Source organism: Fusarium keratoplasticum, chromosome 6 (assembly GCF_025433545.1).
Source record: "Fusarium keratoplasticum isolate Fu6.1 chromosome 6, whole genome shotgun sequence".
NCBI lineage: Eukaryota > Fungi > Ascomycota > Sordariomycetes > Hypocreales > Nectriaceae > Fusarium > Fusarium keratoplasticum.
This window is the reverse complement of record NC_070534.1, coordinates 2,940,108-2,957,177: the sequence shown is the minus strand read 5'-3', so window position 1 is coordinate 2,957,177 and position 17,070 is coordinate 2,940,108. Positions and strand designations below refer to the sequence as shown.

Here is a 17,070-nt window from a genome sequence, read left to right as displayed (position 1 = left end):
GCGTTGCATTCAATTAACGCCGATAAGCACGTCACGGGTGATAGCCACCTTGGAGGGTCGACGCTAAACCCACCTCGTTTCGTTAAGCGAGCCCAGCCCACGAAGTTTGGAATTTTGAAGCCCTGGATACCATTTCGAGATCAACCTCAATCGTCGAAAGCCTCACCCTCCCCGGCCAATCTTCACGACAGAACCACAGTCAAAATGCCTTCCGCTCAGCTTTCCAACATTTCCTCGGACCTGGTCTGGGAGATCGTCCGTGAGTCTCGTCCCCCTTCTTGAACGGCATATTTCGACGCCGTCGATCAAAATGCGCCAGAGTTGGTGGAATTGGGTTTACTGAAACGCCTTTTTTTGCGATTGCGCAGGCAACAACAACTCCTTCTCTGCTAAGAGCAAGAAGAATGGCGGTGTCCAGTTCTCCCGGGACCCCCTTAACCTGACCAACATCAGCTCCCGAAAGGTATGACAATCTTTGAAAGTTTGGAGGGGTTATCAAATGTTGAATCATGTGGGCTAACTCTGTGACAGCACGCTGGTTTCGTCAACAACAAGGTACGACTACGATGAACACACGTCGATGCACGAGCGAGGGGAAGCTAAACAAAAGGAATTTACAGGCCGTTGGTATCTCCGTCGGTGAGAAGGGCGAGGTTGTCGTCACCACCAAGAAGGCTCAGCCCAACAAGCCTGCCCAGAACATCACCCAGACCTCTTACAGCGCTGTCAAGTCCAACCGCAAGTAAGTTTTGGACATGTGCTCCGGTTGCGACGGAGAAAACCCCCTAGGACTGCGCTGACTGTTTCCAAAGGACCTACCAGGCTGTTGCCAACCAGGTCGCCAAGAACAGCTACCGCCCTGACCTCCGCGCCGCTGCCGTCGAGCGTGCTTCCGCCATCAAGCGATCCAACAAGCCCGTCAAGCCCGAGCCCGAGCAGAAGCTCCGCGGCAACAAGGCCAAGAAGGCTGCCGCCGCTGCTGAGGAGAACTAGAAGATCGCTCAGCAATTGGTGGTAAAGAAGGACCCCTCCCACCAAGCAGCAGAGCCTCAATACAACCTCTGATGCGTAGGTGGAGAAGGAAAGGCGAGGATGAATAAGACTTGGGAAATGGAGCCGGGGAGGCAAGCTGCATAGCTCTAATCCTGATGAGTAAAAAAAAGGGATTATCAGGGAGGGCAAAGGAGCATCAACCGAGGTCTCTGGGTCATTCACGGCTGGAGTTGGCATTTGTACTCAAGATGAATGAATATCCGGTCAGCAACAATGCTGGCAACCCCAAAGTCAAGTCCCCGTTGCAAGTGCGCATGTGTTTCATAGTACGTGAGAATACACCCGGCGACACACGTGTCAATTTGCAAGGTAAGGCTGTGCAAGGCGCCTGTCGCTTGTAGCATGAGGTGAGCGGCTGAAAGATTGCCGTCGTGTCGTCATAAATATCCGCACAGCTCACAAGCGAGGCTCTTCGTGGAGATGCCTGCATGTTTCTCGCAGACATCCCGAGTTGCCGCAAGGACGTGTAAGTGAAACGGTGTCAGACTCGGCTCATGAATCGGCGCCACGAGATACCGAGGATCATGCCAAGTCTGACCTGGTGCGCTTTCGCCGAGGAAGAGAAGACGGCAACAAGACGTCACCTCCCGCTCCCGGATAAGTCCGGAGGGACGAGCCATGAGGTTAAAAATATCGGAAGGTGATTCGAGAGCTCAAGCGTTCACATAGCCGCGAGCCGGAATCCGTATCGCAGATCAAGTTCCTGGTGTTGACCGAGGTGTAGCAGATGCGCGATATGGCAGGTAAATGTCCACTTCGAAATCCGAGGCCGAACCCTGTTTTCGTTTCGACGCACGCATATGAAGCAAATCAAAGTCCGGAGGCCGGAGACTATTGTCTCTGAGGTACTGGCAAGGGGCTGATCTTGTACCAGTACCAGTAGCCGTCGTGGGATTTGGAGCAAGCCTGAGTCTCAGATGGTTCGGTTTGTGAGCCCAAGGTGAGGCAACCAACCACCGAAGGTCAAACCCCAAACCCAGCTTGGATTGCCATCTTGGGCAGTTCTGGAAGGGGGTGATGGGACGGCGGCCCTTTTTTATTCCTTTTCACCTTGCTGGCCTTGGGGGGCATGGCATTGTGTCCGGAAGGCTATCATTGCTGTAACGGATCAAGCCAGTCCCTGCAGCTGTAGCAGGACAGCCACGAATGAAAAAGGCAATAAAAAGCGCGTGGGATTTACCCCATGACATTACAAACCCGTACCATCTCACACGGCCGCTTGTTACCTAGGGTGGTTGATGTGAGCGACTTTGTTTCAGCGCCCCTCCCCGCCCTACGGAGGCTCATCGGACATTCAAGCTAGCTTGCTTGGGTAGCTCCAGTGGTTGAGGGAAGACGGAGTTGGCTCGGGGTAAAGACCGACCATGGCTCGGGCTTGAAGCGGCCGGGGCCGGTCAGCCGTCCTGACGTGTGACTGAGCTGATGGGCGTGGGCGGGAGACGGGAACCCTTTGCTTGAGGAACCCAGCAGGCGATGCAATTTTAAGATTGTCCAACGATGCATGGACGTAGCGCAATGCGATGCTTGTCGCGATCCATTGGATCCATGAATGGAGGGGAGGGGAGGGAGCTTTGGCCCCTGGGCAGCCCTTCCCCGCGGGCCCGGGAGCCAGTTGGCGGGAGACTGATGCGATACACAGGGCCCTGGATGGGAAGAAGAGGGGCGCGGGTCCGTAGAGCGTAGCCTCCTATTACTAGCCATCGTATGGTTGACGAGACGAAACGAGACGGGCGAGACGGGCGACCGGGAATCATGGTCCATTGATAGGTGTATGGGCAGAGGCACCGTGCTTCCATGTCTCCATAGTCTTGGTTTGAGTGAGAGGAGAAGAGGCTTGTTACGCGCGCCCATGACTGCCCGCGCGGTCTGTCTGGTCTGCACGAGGCTTTTGCGCCAGGTCACTCACAACTGGAGCGGATCGTCCAGGTGCGAGTGGGCGGGCGAGAGGGGCAAAAAAAGACCCGCGCTTAGGTGTTCTTTGCGGCTGGATGGATGGATATGCAAAGTCCATGATGGTGGAGGATATCATGAACAATGTCTCCTCCACCCTCACCCCGCCTTGATGAAAGGATTTTCTCGAAGGGCGGTCGGTGGATGTACCTTTAGGCTATAACGTACTCGACTGCCGGACTCGTCAATGACCGCAAGTAACACAGCTGGCGAAAGAGAGAGAGGATGATGATGCCGCGCCCTTGGTTCGCCAGTTCGATAGGTCTGGGAGTGGGCGGTGGGTTTGGATAGTGGATGATGCCCCTCATTGATGGCCGCCTGTTGACTTCCATGACTGACCCTTGGTCCTTGGAGAGGAGAGCCCCTCCTGGCGGCGTGGCTTGCGATGGAACCCCCCACTAGAGCTACCTGCTCTCTTGTTCCTTTCCCCGCCCGTGTCTGTTTCTGTCGCACATGTGTGCGGGCCAGAAGAGGCGTGCGTGTGTGAGGCGATGATGGTCTCGGACATGTAAAAGCCCACGGCTGCAAGGTCCCCGGCCAGATCGGATGAGGCAAGATTAGAGAGACCTGGTACGTGGAGGTATTGGAACATGGCAGAGGCCTAAAGGGTACGTAGCCCAAGTTAGATGGACTCAAGCAGGAGCTGGGCCTCGCCCGCCTCGCCGTACTTGCCGCATGCTCCCCGGTCATCGCTTCATGCCGCCGTCCGTCGCATTCACGAGCATCCATCCATCCAATCCATATCTGCTTTAGTACTTGATCTCCCTCCTCCCACCTCCATCTGAACCCAAAAAACTTTGTCCTCTTCTCCTCTTCATTCATCCATCTCTTCCACTTCCTCTCCCACAAGCTGTCGTCTTGTCTCTCTTCACTCCTCATCACTTATACCCACTTCTTTCTTCACACACTCAGTCAAGATGGTCAAGGCTGGTACGTTCGACCTGAGCTCTGTTTCTGCCCAAACCCCGCCTTCTTCTTGGTGTTTTTGCTCATATACACCTCAATCTGACTCGAGAGAGCTCCTGTAACGGAATACTGACGTGTTTCTAGTGGTTGCTGGCGCCGCTGGTGGCATTGGCCAGGTATGTGCACTCACTCTCTAAACTTCAATTCACATACTGACTTCTTCCAGCCCCTTTCCCTCCTCCTCAAGACCTCTCCCCACGTCGACGAGCTTGCTCTCTACGATGTTGTCAACACTCCCGGCGTTGCCACCGATCTCTCCCACATCTCCTCCCGCGCCGTAGGTCGACCCCGGATTTCCCCAACAGGGGATGTTTCCCTTCCTCCGAGTCGCACTAGCCCTGCTCACATCCTTTGCAGAAGACCACTGGCTACCTCCCTGCCAACGACGGCGCTAAGGCCGCCTTCAAGGACGCCGACATTATTGTCATCCCCGCTGGCATTCCCCGTACGTGAGCCCCTTACCCCGGACGACCGCCGCGTCCCCTCTCCCCCGGCCGTCCGACCCCGGAGCCCCTCCCCCAGTTTTAGCTCCTGACTGACCACCTTCCCCGCACAGGCAAGCCTGGTATGACTCGCGACGATCTCTTCAACATCAATGCTGGCATTGTCAAGGGCCTCATCGAGGTCGCCGCCGAGGTCGCTCCCAAGGCCTTCATCCTCGTCATCTCCAACCCCGTCAACTCCACAGTCCCCATCTCGGCCGAGGTTCTCAAGGCCAAGAACGTCTTCAACCCCCAGCGCCTCTTCGGTGTCACCACCCTCGACATTGTCCGAGCAGAGACCTTTGTCGCTGATATCGTTGGCGAGGCCAACCCCCAGAGCCTGACCATCCCCGTCATTGGTGGTCACTCTGGTGAGACCATTGTTCCTCTCTTCAGCAAGGCCTCGCCTTCTGTCTCTATCCCTGACGACAAGTACGATGCCCTCGTGAACCGCGTCCAGTTTGGCGGTGACGAGGTTGTCAAGGCCAAGGATGGTGCTGGTTCCGCCACCTTGTCCATGGCTTACGCCGGTTTCCGGTATGTTGCTCCGATTGTTGTCTCTTCCATCAATGGCTGACCTGGACACAGATTCGCCGAGAAGGTTCTTCGTGCTGCCAAGGGCGAGACCGGCCTCGTCGAGCCCAGCTATGTCTACCTTCCCGGTGTTCCCGGAGGTGAGGCTATCGCCAAGCAGACCGGCGCTGACTTCTTCTCCGTTCCCATCGAGCTCGGCGTGAGTTGAAAATCTTAAGTGTCTTGAAATGTTGAATTGGCTAACTTTACATAGCCCAACGGTGCCGAGAAGGCCATCAACCCTCTGGAGGGCATCACCGAGAAGGAGCAGGGCCTTCTGGCCAAGTGCGTTGAGGGTCTCAAGGGCAACATTACCAAGGGCATCAGCTTCGTCCACAACCCTCCCCAAAAGTGAATACCCCTATAAACATCTTTCCAATACCCAGTAAGAGGCTTCCAGAGAAGCCAAGGACACTCGAGTCGAGGTCCGCAACTATGGCGCTAGGGCATAGTAAATATGAATCATGACCACAATTGCTGATGAAATGGCTCTCTCTTACAGGCTGTGAAATGTCTCGGCGGCGTTGGTCGTGCCCGGTTTCTTCATGACCCCGGTCTCTCGGTCTCAGGGATTGCTGCAGGTATGGATGGAGTTTTGGTCAAGGCTTGGTCGAAGCCCTGGGCGGTGGTTGGCTCTTTTTATGCCCATGACAGCCGATGGTCGGGAATCTGGCGCGTTGTGGCTGGACTTGCATTAAGGGTATCATAATATTGTACCTAGGTAGACAGCTCTCCTAGGGCTTATTGGGAATAGTCTTGATTTGAAACACGGCTCCCGGTAACTCGTTGATCTCGGCCTGGACCGTAGTGTTGATGCCCAGGGCCGCCAAGGCGCCTCGAACGATGCCGCAGGGGAACCATAAGAACTGGAGCATGCACGGTCAGGACCGAGGGAAGGCAGACGACGGAATCACGGAAGAGGGCGGGGGACGTACCGGCTGAGCGCGGACTATAGCTTGGCCGCCTGCTTCTGTGCTCATGCGGGAGAAGGGCCGGAAGACGTTATCTGTCAAGACGTACACGCCCTAGATGAGTGCATGAGCATGATATCCCTCAGTGCGGTGGCGTCGCAACTTCGTACCCTGTGATTCGTCTTTAGGTTGTCAATGTTCTTGCCAAACACCAGTGTCCACAGGTCTTTGCAGAGGAACTTGATAACGTCAAGGGTATCGTTGAACCGGGGCCGATCTCTTGAGAACCTGTTGCAGCATAAGCCATCAGGCCACAACATGCGCCGACCTGACATTCGTACCTCTCCACCAGCCCCTGGCCGACTCTATAGCCCAGCATTTCCAGACGATGATGCACTGCATCTAGGTCCTCCTCCTGGTCCTTCCTCGTGGCGGTGCCAGCGACTACGCCAGCGGCATTGGAGCTCACGGCATGGCTCGTGGATGCGACATCTGCGGGTGTGCTGCTCGGGTCCGAGAGAGCCGTGTCTCGCTCGTGAGTGACGCGGTATGCGAGCGGGACGAGCTCAATAAGGAGGAAGTCTAAGCAGGATGAGCTTAGGAAGTTGGCGGATGGGTCGCTCGAGTTGAAAGGAGGCATGACTGTCTCAAAAGACATGATAGGCGAGTCGGATCGGTTTGTATTGTTCGGCGCGCCTTGTGATACGGGGATCAGAGAAGAGTCGTGATGTTGAGAAGTGGGAATTGGTGAGCGCTCTCTGTCTGCTGGCCCCAAGCTACATTCACAGTACGTACTCGCTCCAGCTCACCGAGCTGAGGGATGTCCAGCCAGGGGCACCCGTGCTTGCGCCGCCTGCACGTGCTGATAAGAAATGGATGGGGGGTTATCGGAGTCTTGGCAAACGCGGGGCTCAAGGTCGAGAGCGGCGCGGGGCAGGACTCGGAGAGAGAAAAAAAAAAGTTTTGGTTGCAGCTACAAAAGACTCGCGATCCAAATTCTCTCCTTCTGGAGTTGGTTCCCATATCATTGGCGGACTAATTGTATCCTGCGAGCACTCAATTACTGGGGATTTGGAGAAAGGTACCTGTCCGGGATCATCTGAAAGGACAATCTTGGTCAAGATACCCATTACCGACCAACCGCCGACCATCGGAATCGCATTCGCATCTTTTCTTCTCACATACAACGATCGAACATGGCGGACCTCCGAATTCTCCTCATCGGCAATGGTGGCCGTGAGCACGCCCTGGCATGGAAGCTCAGCCAGTCGTCTCGAGTCCAGCAGATCTTTGCTGTCCCCGGCAACGGAGGCACTGCCGGTTGCCCCAAGGTGACCAACGTCAACTCCGTCAAGGCTGAGGACTTTGCCGGCCTCGTCAAGTTCTCCCAGGAGAACGGAGTCAACCTGGTTGTTCCCGGCCCCGAGGCCCCTCTTGTCGATGGTGTCGAGGGTTGGTTCCGAAACGCTGGTATCCCCTGCTTCGGTCCCTCCAAGGAGGCTGCGCGCCTCGAGGGCAGCAAGACCTACTCCAAGGACTTTATGAAGAAGTACAACGTCCCTACTGCCGCCTACGAGAACTTTTCCGACTACAACAAGGCCATTGCCTACCTCGACAGCATTAACCACGACGTCGTCATCAAGGCCACCGGTCTTGCTGCTGGCAAGGGCGTTATCATCCCCCAGACCAAGGATGAGGCCAAGGCCGCCTTGAAGCAGATCATGGTGGACAAGGAGTTTGGTGATGCTGGTGATGAGGTTGTTATCGAGGAGCTTCTCATCGGTGATGAGCTCAGTGTCCTCACTTTCTGCGACGGCTATTCCATCCGATCTCTTCCCCTCGCTCAGGACCACAAGCGCATCTTTGACGGCGACCAAGGCCCCAACACTGGTGGCATGGGCTGCTACGCTCCCACCAACATTGCTACCAAGGAGCTCACTGAGCAGATCGACCGTGAGATTCTCGAGCCCACCATCTCCGGTATGCGACGAGAGCAGCAGCCCTTCCGCGGTGTCCTCTTCACTGGTCTCATGATCACCAGCAACGGACCCAAGGTTCTTGAGTACAATGTTCGCTTTGGCGACCCTGAGACTCAGACCGTTCTCCCTCTCCTTTCTGCCGACACTGACTTGGCCGAGATCATGCTTGCTTGCGCCAATGGCTACCTGGACAACTGCAAGCTGACCATCGATAACAAGTTCAGCGCCACTGTCGTCCTGGCATCTGGCGGCTACCCTGGCCCCTACCCCAAGGGCAAGGTCATGTCTGTGCAGACTCCCCCTACTGGTGCCACCATCTTCCATGCTGGTACCACCCTCGACGGCAACGTTCTGAAGACTTCTGGTGGCCGTGTTATCGCCATCAACGCTGTTGGCGACTCCCTCCGGGCTGCTGTTGATGCTGCCTACGCTGCTCTTGACGCCAAGGTCATCGAGTTCGAGGGTGCTTTCTACCGAAAGGACATTGCTCACCGGGCATTCCGCGCTACTACTCAGGCCTCCATGACTTATGCCCAGGCTGGTGTTGACATCCAGGCCGGCAACGACTTTGTCGAGAAGATCAAGAAGGCTGTTGCCAGCACCAAGCGACCTGGCGCTGATGCTGAGATTGGCGGCTTCGGAGGCGAGGTTGACCTGTCTAAGTGTGGCTACCCTCAGGCTCCCATCATTGTCGGCGCCATTGACGGCGTCGGCACTAAGCTCATGATTGCCCAGGCCATGAAGAAGCACGACACCGTCGGTGTCGACCTGGTTGCCATGAACGTCAACGACCTTGTCGTTCAGGGTGCTACTCCTGTCATGTTCCTCGACTACTACGGCTGCAGCAAGCTGGACCTCCCTACCGCCGCCGCCTTCGTCGAGGGTGTTGCTGACGGCTGCCGTCAAGCCGGCTGTGCTCTGGTCGGTGGCGAGACTGCCGAGATGCCTGGTATGTACCAGAAGGACGACTACGACGCCGCCGGCTGCGCTGTCGGTACCGTCACCCCTGACACCAAGCTGCCCAAGAAGGACGCCATGGCCCAAGACGATGTCCTCCTCGGTCTCGCCTCCGCGGGTGTCCACTCCAACGGCTTCTCTCTTGCCCGCCGTATCGTCTCCCGCGCCGGCCTCAGCTACCACGACACTGCCCCCTGGGACCAGTCCACCACAGTCGGCGAGTCCCTCCTCACCCCTACCCGCATCTACGTCAAGTCCCTTCTCCCCGTTCTCCCTCACATCAAGGGTCTCGCCCACATCACCGGCGGCGGTCTCGTCGAGAACGTTCCCCGCATGCTCCCCGAGGCTCTCGCCGCCGAGATTGAGTTCGGCTCCTGGGAGATCAACCCCGTGTTCAAGTGGCTCCGCGAGGCCGGCAACGTTGCCCCCCTGGAGATGTGCCGTACCTTCAACTCTGGTGTCGGCATGGTCATCGCCGTCGACCCCGCCAAGGCCGACGCCGTTGCCCAGGCTCTGGTCGACGGAGGTGAGAAGGTCTACCGCATTGGTCGTCTTGCCCGCCGTGACCAGGGCGAGGCGTGCCTCATCCACAACGTCGACTCGTGGAGTGCTGAGACGGCGGTGCCTACCAAGCGCAAGGAGATGGAGTCATAATGGGAAAAAAAGAGAAAAAAAGCATGGGATTTATGGAGTCAATTGATATAAAGGATGGGTTAACGATGGGAAATGATATGAAAAAGGGGGTTGTCTATAGGATCAAAGATAGATAGAAGGCATGGTTGAAGTGGTATCTCGCCACGCCTACTCCTACATGAATGACATATGAGTTTTGTGTTTCTGATATATGGTGCTCATTGTTCCAAGTGTTCTAGGGGTGTGGGAATATGTGATACCTTTTCAACACGGGTCGTAGTTTTGTTTCCCCCTGAAAAGGAGTACACTCTCGCATTTCACAATAACAAGGCAAACAGTGATTACACTTCTTCAACCACTCCTTGGTTAAACAGATGAGACCCGTTTCAAGATTCACAACTGGACCGTTTAGGCTCGCCGTATCTGATCTGATGCAACAACCAAGGCTGTCCTCCATATTCATCATGTATGGGACGAGATCATGCTACCTCATCCCTCTTTCTCTATTCGCCGTTGCCATGCCCAAGACCGATTCCCATGATTCCCAATCCACCTCGCCAAGAATATGGAGTCGTCGTAGAATCGTGGCGGTTCCCATTTACTCCGTTACACCTCGCCTCGCGGAACTGAAAAAAAAAAAAAAAGAACATGATAACAGATGCATGCCTGTTAAGAAAAGCCACCTCATCCTTTGGCGACAGGGGAATCATTTTCCGTCTCCTCCAACTCCAGACCAGAACAGGCAAAAAAGGAAATATTATCAACCAACTCCCTTCGATGCCATGTGGCCTAGGAAGTAATTACCTATCCCAGGCCAGCTCGATTTTCTCTGCTGCTTGCAAGTCTCTACGAAGTCTTACGTCTTCGCGACCTGGACTTCTTCTGCCTTGGAGGCTGGGTGTCTTCCTACAGATACCCACTAGGCCCATTAGGAGGCAATGCCAAGTTATTCGGCAGGTTATTAGATCCATAGAAGCCATTCGTTGCCGTGTTTTGACGCTTAGGGGGCGGCTGAACAGCCGGTTCGTCATCGTCATCCGAAAGCGTCAGGTCAATGATAGCGGCAACTGGACGCTTGCCACTGATGGAGGATGTTCCTCTAGGTCCAGAAGAGGACCCGTCCCGACCGGCTGTGACAGGCGTGCCGATACTCGGGGTAGTGGTCTTGGGAGTCTCTAGGCGACGATGACTGATGGGGTTGACCTCTGAAATCAAGACATCGTCATCGTCGTCATAGTCATCGTGGTAAGACGAATCCCCGTTGGTCAGACCCAGACTCTCGTCTGAGTTCTTGAGGTGCCATTCCCCGTCAGGCTCGATGGTAACAGACTCCAGGCTTTTCGAGGTTCTTGTGAGGATGTCCTTGACGTACCTGTTAACATTGTTAGCAACCTTGACAGCATAAATAACATCTGCTCCGGAACCTACTCGTCAACTGCCAGCTGGTCAAAGGGCGCCGCTTTAGAGCAGATTGGACATTGCCACTGCGGGCCTTGCTCCTGGAGCTGTAGATACGATGTCGCGTCAAAACACTGAATATGCGAGCAGCTTAGCCCGCGACATGGAAGACTCAGTCGCATATAAGATAGTGGACACTTCAGGGACAGGACTTGAGACGTTGCTACCACGTCAGGATCCTGTGCCTTTGCGTTGACTACAGAGTGTCAGAGGTGTTGCTCCTAGTTGATTCCAGGTTGATACTTACGCTCTTTTTTGACCATGTCGATTGGTATCCTCCTGCCGGTAGAGATACGCGTCACAAGCTCGTCTACGGTTGTGACTCGGCAGAGATTAAGCACGAGGTAGAATTTCTGCCGAGGGTTAGTTCTCATGTGCAACGAAGCATGCCTCAAGATGAACAAGAAAGCATGTCTTGGTGACCACTCACCTTGTTCGTCAACGCATATGTGAATTCGACATTGTTAGTGTAGTGTGGTCGAAGACGCAGAGCCTTGGTGATGTCAACCGGTCTAGTAGAGCCAGGTTTATTCTTCAATCCGCGCAGGTTTGCCTTGATTTCGCCACCGTTGACCTTGAGTTCAGACTGGTGAGGGAACGCAATATCCTGCATGCCCGTGGAGTCGCCAGCGCAAAAGACCATGACTCGGTACGAAGTATCGTCAACGCAGTTCTGCAGAGAGGGGTGGTCGTTGAGCTTGATGGGGATAGACACCGTGTTACGGTGCTGTGACATGGCTGGACAAGGGCGTTAGTCGCGCAAAGGTCTTGACTCATGAGGGCATCGGCGCGGGGACGTAACATACCATCGCAAGCTCGCACTTCACCAATGGTCGCCTCGATCTTGTAAAACGGACTCGACTTGAAGCTGAGTGCCATTGTTTGCGACCCGCCGAAGCCGGCGCTAGACCGATGACCGTTGGATAAACCGGGCGCACTGCTAGAGAACGACATACCCTGCATAGAGTACGGCTGCGAGTGACCATGAGTGTGTGCATGCGAGATAGTGGCTCGGGCGGGCGAGGTTCCGGCGGGCGCATTCGCTATAGTGTTGTGCACGCTCTGACGGATCTGTTGGAAGCGCACAGGATCGTTGGCATCGACGGCTTCCTGGATGACTATGGGTATCAACATGGTCAGCTCGTTTTCTCGGATGCGAAATGAATGTGTAGAGTAAAGGACAAGAGGGTGAGTGGGAAGGTATGCATGTTGAAGTGTGTGACAGTGATGGCCGGCTGGCCGCGTGAATGGGATGACTTACGATTGGCGATGCGTTTCTGCAGTTCCGCCTTAATGCCAGTGCTCTTAACGCCGTTGACCTGGCAGACTGACGAGAGCTGTCGATTCAGAAGGCGATTCACCTGCCGCACAAGCGCGTTGGCCTCGTTCCGCGAGACCGCAGCGGCTTGTGTTGACAAGACGGGGTTCATGGCCGACCCCAGGCCTGAGGACGCCATTATGGATGCCGATGAGGATATGATAAGACAGTGAGTGATTCAGGAAGGAGGCTCGAGGTTGTAGGAGGGAGGTGCAGCCATGGAGCCTTTAGGCGGGCGCGAGAAGGAGAAGGAGAAAAGGCGTTGTCGGGTGGTGGTCGCGCAGCCGCATCCAAGGCAAGTGCGCATGGAGGCCGATGCCGATGCAGGCTGTCGGAAGGAAAGAGGCCCCTACTCTAGCAGTAGTAGTAGTAGCAGCGAGTGAAGAGTTGCAGTGGCAGTGGCAGCGGGTGGGCAGGTTGCGAGGAAGGAGAGAAAACTGCGCCACAGCGATGGAGAAGGGAAAAGCAAACACGGGCGCGCCAAACGGGTAGAAGAGGAGTAGAACAAACGCCGCAGCGCTATTCTTTCGTCTGTTCAGCGACGGCGATACTTGGTCAGTCTATCTCCTCTACCACCGCGCGCGATCTCCAGAGGGTCGTCGTTCTCTCTCGTTTGATGTCATGCTCGCCTAGGAATCCTCGGCGCGACCGTGTCTTGGAATGGTAGGCGGTGGAGACTGGCAGATACTGGGGGGCTAAGTTAATTCTAGGCTCGCGTCGAGTCCCTGAGTGCCTGGGTTGAAACTAAGCCACATCCGCCACAGATCATAGTTTTTTTTTTCTGTCTTATCGCCAATCTACGATAACCATATCTTCATCTTCGTTCTCTCTCTCTTCACCTTGTTCAACAAGCAACTAATTCACGTCGACAACATGGCAAAGAGTTCACGATCAAGCACCCGAAAGGCCAACAACCGGCGCCTGGTGGCCAACGTGTTTGGCCCGGCTGAATCTGCGCGAGCCGAGCGTCTCTCCGCAAAGCTGCTTGAGCTGGCCCAGCAGCCAAAGCCCGAGTCCTCAGATGTCAAGATGAGTGGTGAGCGTTCAGGCTTTGGAAACTTGTGAGACATGTCATTAACTCGCTTTCTAGTTGATGAGGACAAAGAGGACTCGAATGAAAAGGAGGATGCTCAGGAGGAGGTGACAAGTGAGTATAGGCCTAGAATTTACTTTTGTAGGTGCTAACTTGTCCTTCAGCAATGGACGTCGACTCTGGTAAGCCTTCAAGCGGCCGTATTGAGAAGAAGCGAGGCGACAAGCGCAAGCAGAAAAAGTCCAAGATTGTCTTTGCCTCTTACGCCAGCCGGTCAAAGGGAAAGAAGAAGAGAAGCTCCTAAGGGACAACTGTTAATACTGCCACATGTTTCTTTCATTCTCGTCGTTTAGCAGCAAATCTGAATCTGAATCTGTGATACCCGAAATCTCAGCCTCGTGTGGCGCAGCTCTCCAATAATTTCTTCTCGGCCAATCATGGCTCACCCCTTGCCCCCTACCTTTTTGGTTCATCTTGGTGAGGCTGAACCAACATGGGCACATCTCGCGCTCCAACACGACACGTTCACTTCTTCCTTTACATTTTGACCCTATTTCTGTCTACATATCCATCTTTTTCATGTGTCCTTAGTCACTCCTTTTACTGATAATTCACCCTCGTAATGGTGTCCTCAAGTAATGGCTCGCTATTGCGCAGCCTGCTGCTCGTTGCGGCCAATCTTCTAATCCCTGTCTCGATCCTCGTCTTCGCGATGGGCTTCTTCCCATACAAGCCCTTTCTGCCCGGACTGGCCGAGTTTGAGCCTCTAGACATTGGGTCGCCACCTGATGCGCCCTTTAATCGTCTGATTTTCATGGTTGTCGATGCCTTGAGGAGGTAGGGATATGTCTCCGAAGGCATCCTTTATGGGAACTGGGTTGACTCTGTACAGCGACTTTGTATACTCGGATGTGTCGGGTTTCCAATATGTTCAAAGGTACAACCGAATCTTTCTCTTATATATTCTATTACTTATGCACTATTAGTCTTATTCGAGATGGCAGCGCAATGCCCTTCACGGCCAATGCCAGATCACCCACAGTTACCATGCCTAGGATCAAGTCCATGACCACTGGTTCTATCCCTTCCTTTGTTGATCTCATCTTGAACTTTGACGAGGCCGACACTTCGTCAACTCTTGCTTCTCAGGATACCTGGGTCGCTCAGATCAAGGCCAGGGACATGGGCAAGGCCCTCATGTACGGCGATGACACCTGGCTGAAACTGTTTCCGAACACCTTTGACCGCGAGGATGGAACCTCTAGCTTCTTTGTCGCGGTTTGTCTCTCATTGAGATCGCTCATGATGGTATGACTAACATTCTGTTCAAGGACTTTACTGAGGTGGACAACAATGTCACCAGGAACATCGCTGGTGAGCTGGAGAACAATGATTGGGGCCTGATGGTCCTTCACTACCTTGGCCTGGACCATATTGGCCACAAGGCAGGGCCCAGGAGGTAATTATCCTTCTCTGAATGATTGATCTCTTATACTAACGCCGAAAAGCTCCAACATGGTTCCCAAGCAACGCGAGATGGACGGTATCGTCCAGACCCTTTTTGAGGCCATGCAGTCCAAGCCCCACCTGGACTCGACTCTCCTCGTCCTCTGCGGCGACCACGGCATGAACGACGCTGGAAACCACGGCGCTTCCTCGCCGGGCGAGACATCTCCCGCCTTGGTTTTCATGTCCCCCAAACTCAAGACCATCTCCTCCAAGCTTCCCGCGCCGGCTCAGCCCAAGGACGAGTTTGACTACTACTCTATGGTCGAGCAGTCTGACATAGCGCCAACCATTGCCGCTCTCCTGGGCTTCCCCGTGTCCAAGAACAACCTCGGGGCTTTTATCCCTGACTTTCTCCCCTTCTGGCCCAAGACGAGTGACAAGATTCAAATCCTGGTTCGCAATGCTCGACAGATCCTCAACATTGTCACTGCCGCCTTTGGAGCTGAGCTCTTTGATGCAGAGAGCAGCTCTGACCCATGCGGTTTGGAAAAGACTGAGATCAACGAGCTTGCTTGCCAGTGGCGGAAGATCAACAAGGAGGCACATGTTCTCGCTGCTGGCAACAAGATGGACCAGGCGTGGCTCGACGCCATGTCTGAATGGCTTCGTCGTGCTCAGGAGTTGATGAGCAGCATGGCCTCCAACTATGAGATGCCCAAGCTGTACATTGGTCAAGCAATCGCTGCGGTTTCTGCTATTGCAAGCGGCTTGGTGGTCTTCAAGCTTGGGGCTCATCGGCAAGGACCTCTGCTTCCTTATGCTCTTCTCACGCTGTCGTATGGAACAATGATGTTTGCGAGCAGCTACGTCGAGGAGGAACAACATTTCTGGTACTGGACTAGCTCCATCTGGCTGCTTCTGCTGGGGGTTCGGCACATTCGAAGGCATGTTTATGCAACACTGAACACACTCCTGAATCATGCTAACCGAGTAATAGACTCAACAGCTTGGAAGACATTGGCTGGCTATTCATCTCCCTCGCCGCTCTTCGAATAACCAGAGGTTGGAACCAGACGGGGCAAAAGTTCGCCGGAAGCCCTGACATTGTCAAGAGCTTCATCGTCACCCACCCCCAGCTCCTCTGGTCTCTCCTCATCTTCTCGTACATGATCCTCTCATTCCGCATGCTCGCCCGCCTCAAGAGCCTGCCATCCATGACCAGCACCGCCCTCACCTCGGTCCTCCTGATGAGCGCCTTTAGCTTCAAGCTCGACTTTACCAGCGAGGACGCGCCGGAGCTTGTTGTTGGGTTCGCGAGGAGCCTTAATGAGCTGTTTCAGGGGCAATCTCTGCTCTGGAGGGCGAGGACTGTTTTCATCATCCTGGCCATCTTCTCGGCGTATGGAACATATCGCTCCTTTACTGGTGGCCGTAATGGTCAGCTGCAATCAGGTAATGCCCCTTTTCCATCAACGACTTCATCCACGATAATCTAACGAAACCTCCAGCTCATCTATTCCACCATCTCCTCACCCTCCTGGGCATGACCCAGTCTCGCGCTACAAACATCCCCCTATTCCTCCTCTCCGACATCCTCTTCCACTCCCTCCAGGCCGTCGACATGTCGGTCCCCGAGATCGCCACGACAACCATCCTCCTCCAGTACGCCACCTTCTTCGCCTTTGGCGGCTCCAACGCCATCTCGTCGGTCGATCTGTCGAGCGCCTACAATGGCATCAGCGGCTTCAACGTCGTCGCCGTCGGCGTCCTCACCCTTGTGAGCAACTGGGCCGGCCCCCTGTTTTGGTCCTCGGCCGCGAACCTCTTGCTGCTCCGCAAGTACCACGAGGGCCGTCGTGATGCCTTTGTGCAGTACATCTCCCTTCAAACCCTCTTCGTTGCCGTCAGCGTCGCGTTTGTCATGGCGGCTTGCACGGCGCTTAGAACACATCTTTTCATCTGGACCGTGTTCTCGCCCAAGTACCTTTACTGCATGGCTTGGAGTCTTGGACAGCACCTTTTGATCAACATTGCATTTGGAGGCCAATTGTTTTGGCACGGCTCGCGCGGATAGACAGTAGGATATAAGCCCACAGCTTTGTCATAGTCCAAGACTCAAATCTACACATGTCATGGGAATATCGTCACACTGTTGACAATTAGTGCAATCAAGAAACAAGCATAAATAGATGTATCAACCCCCATCGCCAAAACTCAATGTCCCTCTACCCATTCAAGCCGTCCCGTAACCCATTCGTGACAATGCCAAATCATCCAAAGGTCCAGTCATTACTTCATTACATCTTGG

General features: G+C 54.7%; 7 protein-coding genes across 7 annotated transcripts; 5 read left to right on the top strand and 2 right to left on the bottom strand.

Annotated features, from left to right (window-relative positions):
• Nucleotides 1-204: 204 nt before the first annotated feature.
• Nucleotides 205-993, top strand: NCS57_00889100 (uncharacterized protein; the record flags this gene model as incomplete). The annotated part of the gene is made up of 5 exons (XM_053058690.1): nt 205-259; nt 369-463; nt 532-555; nt 621-742; nt 813-993. The coding sequence occupies 5 exons, from the start codon at nt 205-207 to the stop codon at nt 991-993; spliced, it is 477 nt and encodes a 158-aa protein (XP_052912521.1).
• A 2,927-nt stretch (nt 994-3,920) lies between these two features.
• Nucleotides 3,921-5,533, top strand: NCS57_00889000 (malate dehydrogenase; the record flags this gene model as incomplete). Its single annotated transcript, XM_053058689.1, has 8 exons — nt 3,921-3,933; nt 4,054-4,085; nt 4,136-4,246; nt 4,327-4,414; nt 4,526-4,988; nt 5,040-5,184; nt 5,239-5,375; nt 5,527-5,533. The coding sequence occupies 8 exons, from the start codon at nt 3,921-3,923 to the stop codon at nt 5,531-5,533; spliced, it is 996 nt and encodes a 331-aa protein (XP_052912520.1).
• A 225-nt stretch (nt 5,534-5,758) lies between these two features.
• NCS57_00888900 (uncharacterized protein) lies at nt 5,759-6,721 on the bottom strand (the record flags this gene model as incomplete). Its single annotated transcript, XM_053058688.1, has 4 exons — nt 6,277-6,721; nt 6,106-6,223; nt 5,960-6,049; nt 5,759-5,890 (listed from the first exon to the last, which is right to left on the bottom strand). The coding sequence occupies exons 1-4, from the start codon at nt 6,591-6,593 to the stop codon at nt 5,759-5,761; spliced, it is 657 nt and encodes a 218-aa protein (XP_052912519.1). The 5' UTR covers nt 6,594-6,721.
• Nucleotides 6,722-7,131: 410 nt separating this feature from the next.
• Nucleotides 7,132-9,525, top strand: NCS57_00888800 (ATP-grasp domain-containing protein; the record flags this gene model as incomplete). Its single annotated transcript, XM_053058687.1, has 1 exon — nt 7,132-9,525. The coding sequence occupies one exon, from the start codon at nt 7,132-7,134 to the stop codon at nt 9,523-9,525; it is 2,394 nt and encodes a 797-aa protein (XP_052912518.1).
• An 885-nt stretch (nt 9,526-10,410) lies between these two features.
• NCS57_00888700 (uncharacterized protein) lies at nt 10,411-12,419 on the bottom strand (the record flags this gene model as incomplete). Its single annotated transcript, XM_053058686.1, has 6 exons — nt 10,411-10,876; nt 10,933-11,158; nt 11,210-11,315; nt 11,393-11,700; nt 11,769-12,080; nt 12,224-12,419. The coding sequence occupies 6 exons, from the start codon at nt 12,417-12,419 to the stop codon at nt 10,411-10,413; spliced, it is 1,614 nt and encodes a 537-aa protein (XP_052912517.1).
• A 734-nt stretch (nt 12,420-13,153) lies between these two features.
• On the top strand, nt 13,154-13,617 carry NCS57_00888600 (uncharacterized protein; the record flags this gene model as incomplete). The annotated part of the gene is made up of 3 exons (XM_053058685.1): nt 13,154-13,316; nt 13,371-13,427; nt 13,478-13,617. 3 exons carry the CDS (start codon nt 13,154-13,156, stop codon nt 13,615-13,617), a joined length of 360 nt encoding a protein of 119 aa, XP_052912516.1.
• A 318-nt stretch (nt 13,618-13,935) lies between these two features.
• Nucleotides 13,936-16,836, top strand: NCS57_00888500 (GPI ethanolamine phosphate transferase 2; the record flags this gene model as incomplete). The annotated part of the gene is made up of 7 exons (XM_053058684.1): nt 13,936-14,150; nt 14,206-14,250; nt 14,300-14,591; nt 14,645-14,772; nt 14,822-15,706; nt 15,760-16,214; nt 16,271-16,836. The coding sequence occupies 7 exons, from the start codon at nt 13,936-13,938 to the stop codon at nt 16,834-16,836; spliced, it is 2,586 nt and encodes an 861-aa protein (XP_052912515.1).
• Nucleotides 16,837-17,070: the final 234 nt, after the last annotated feature.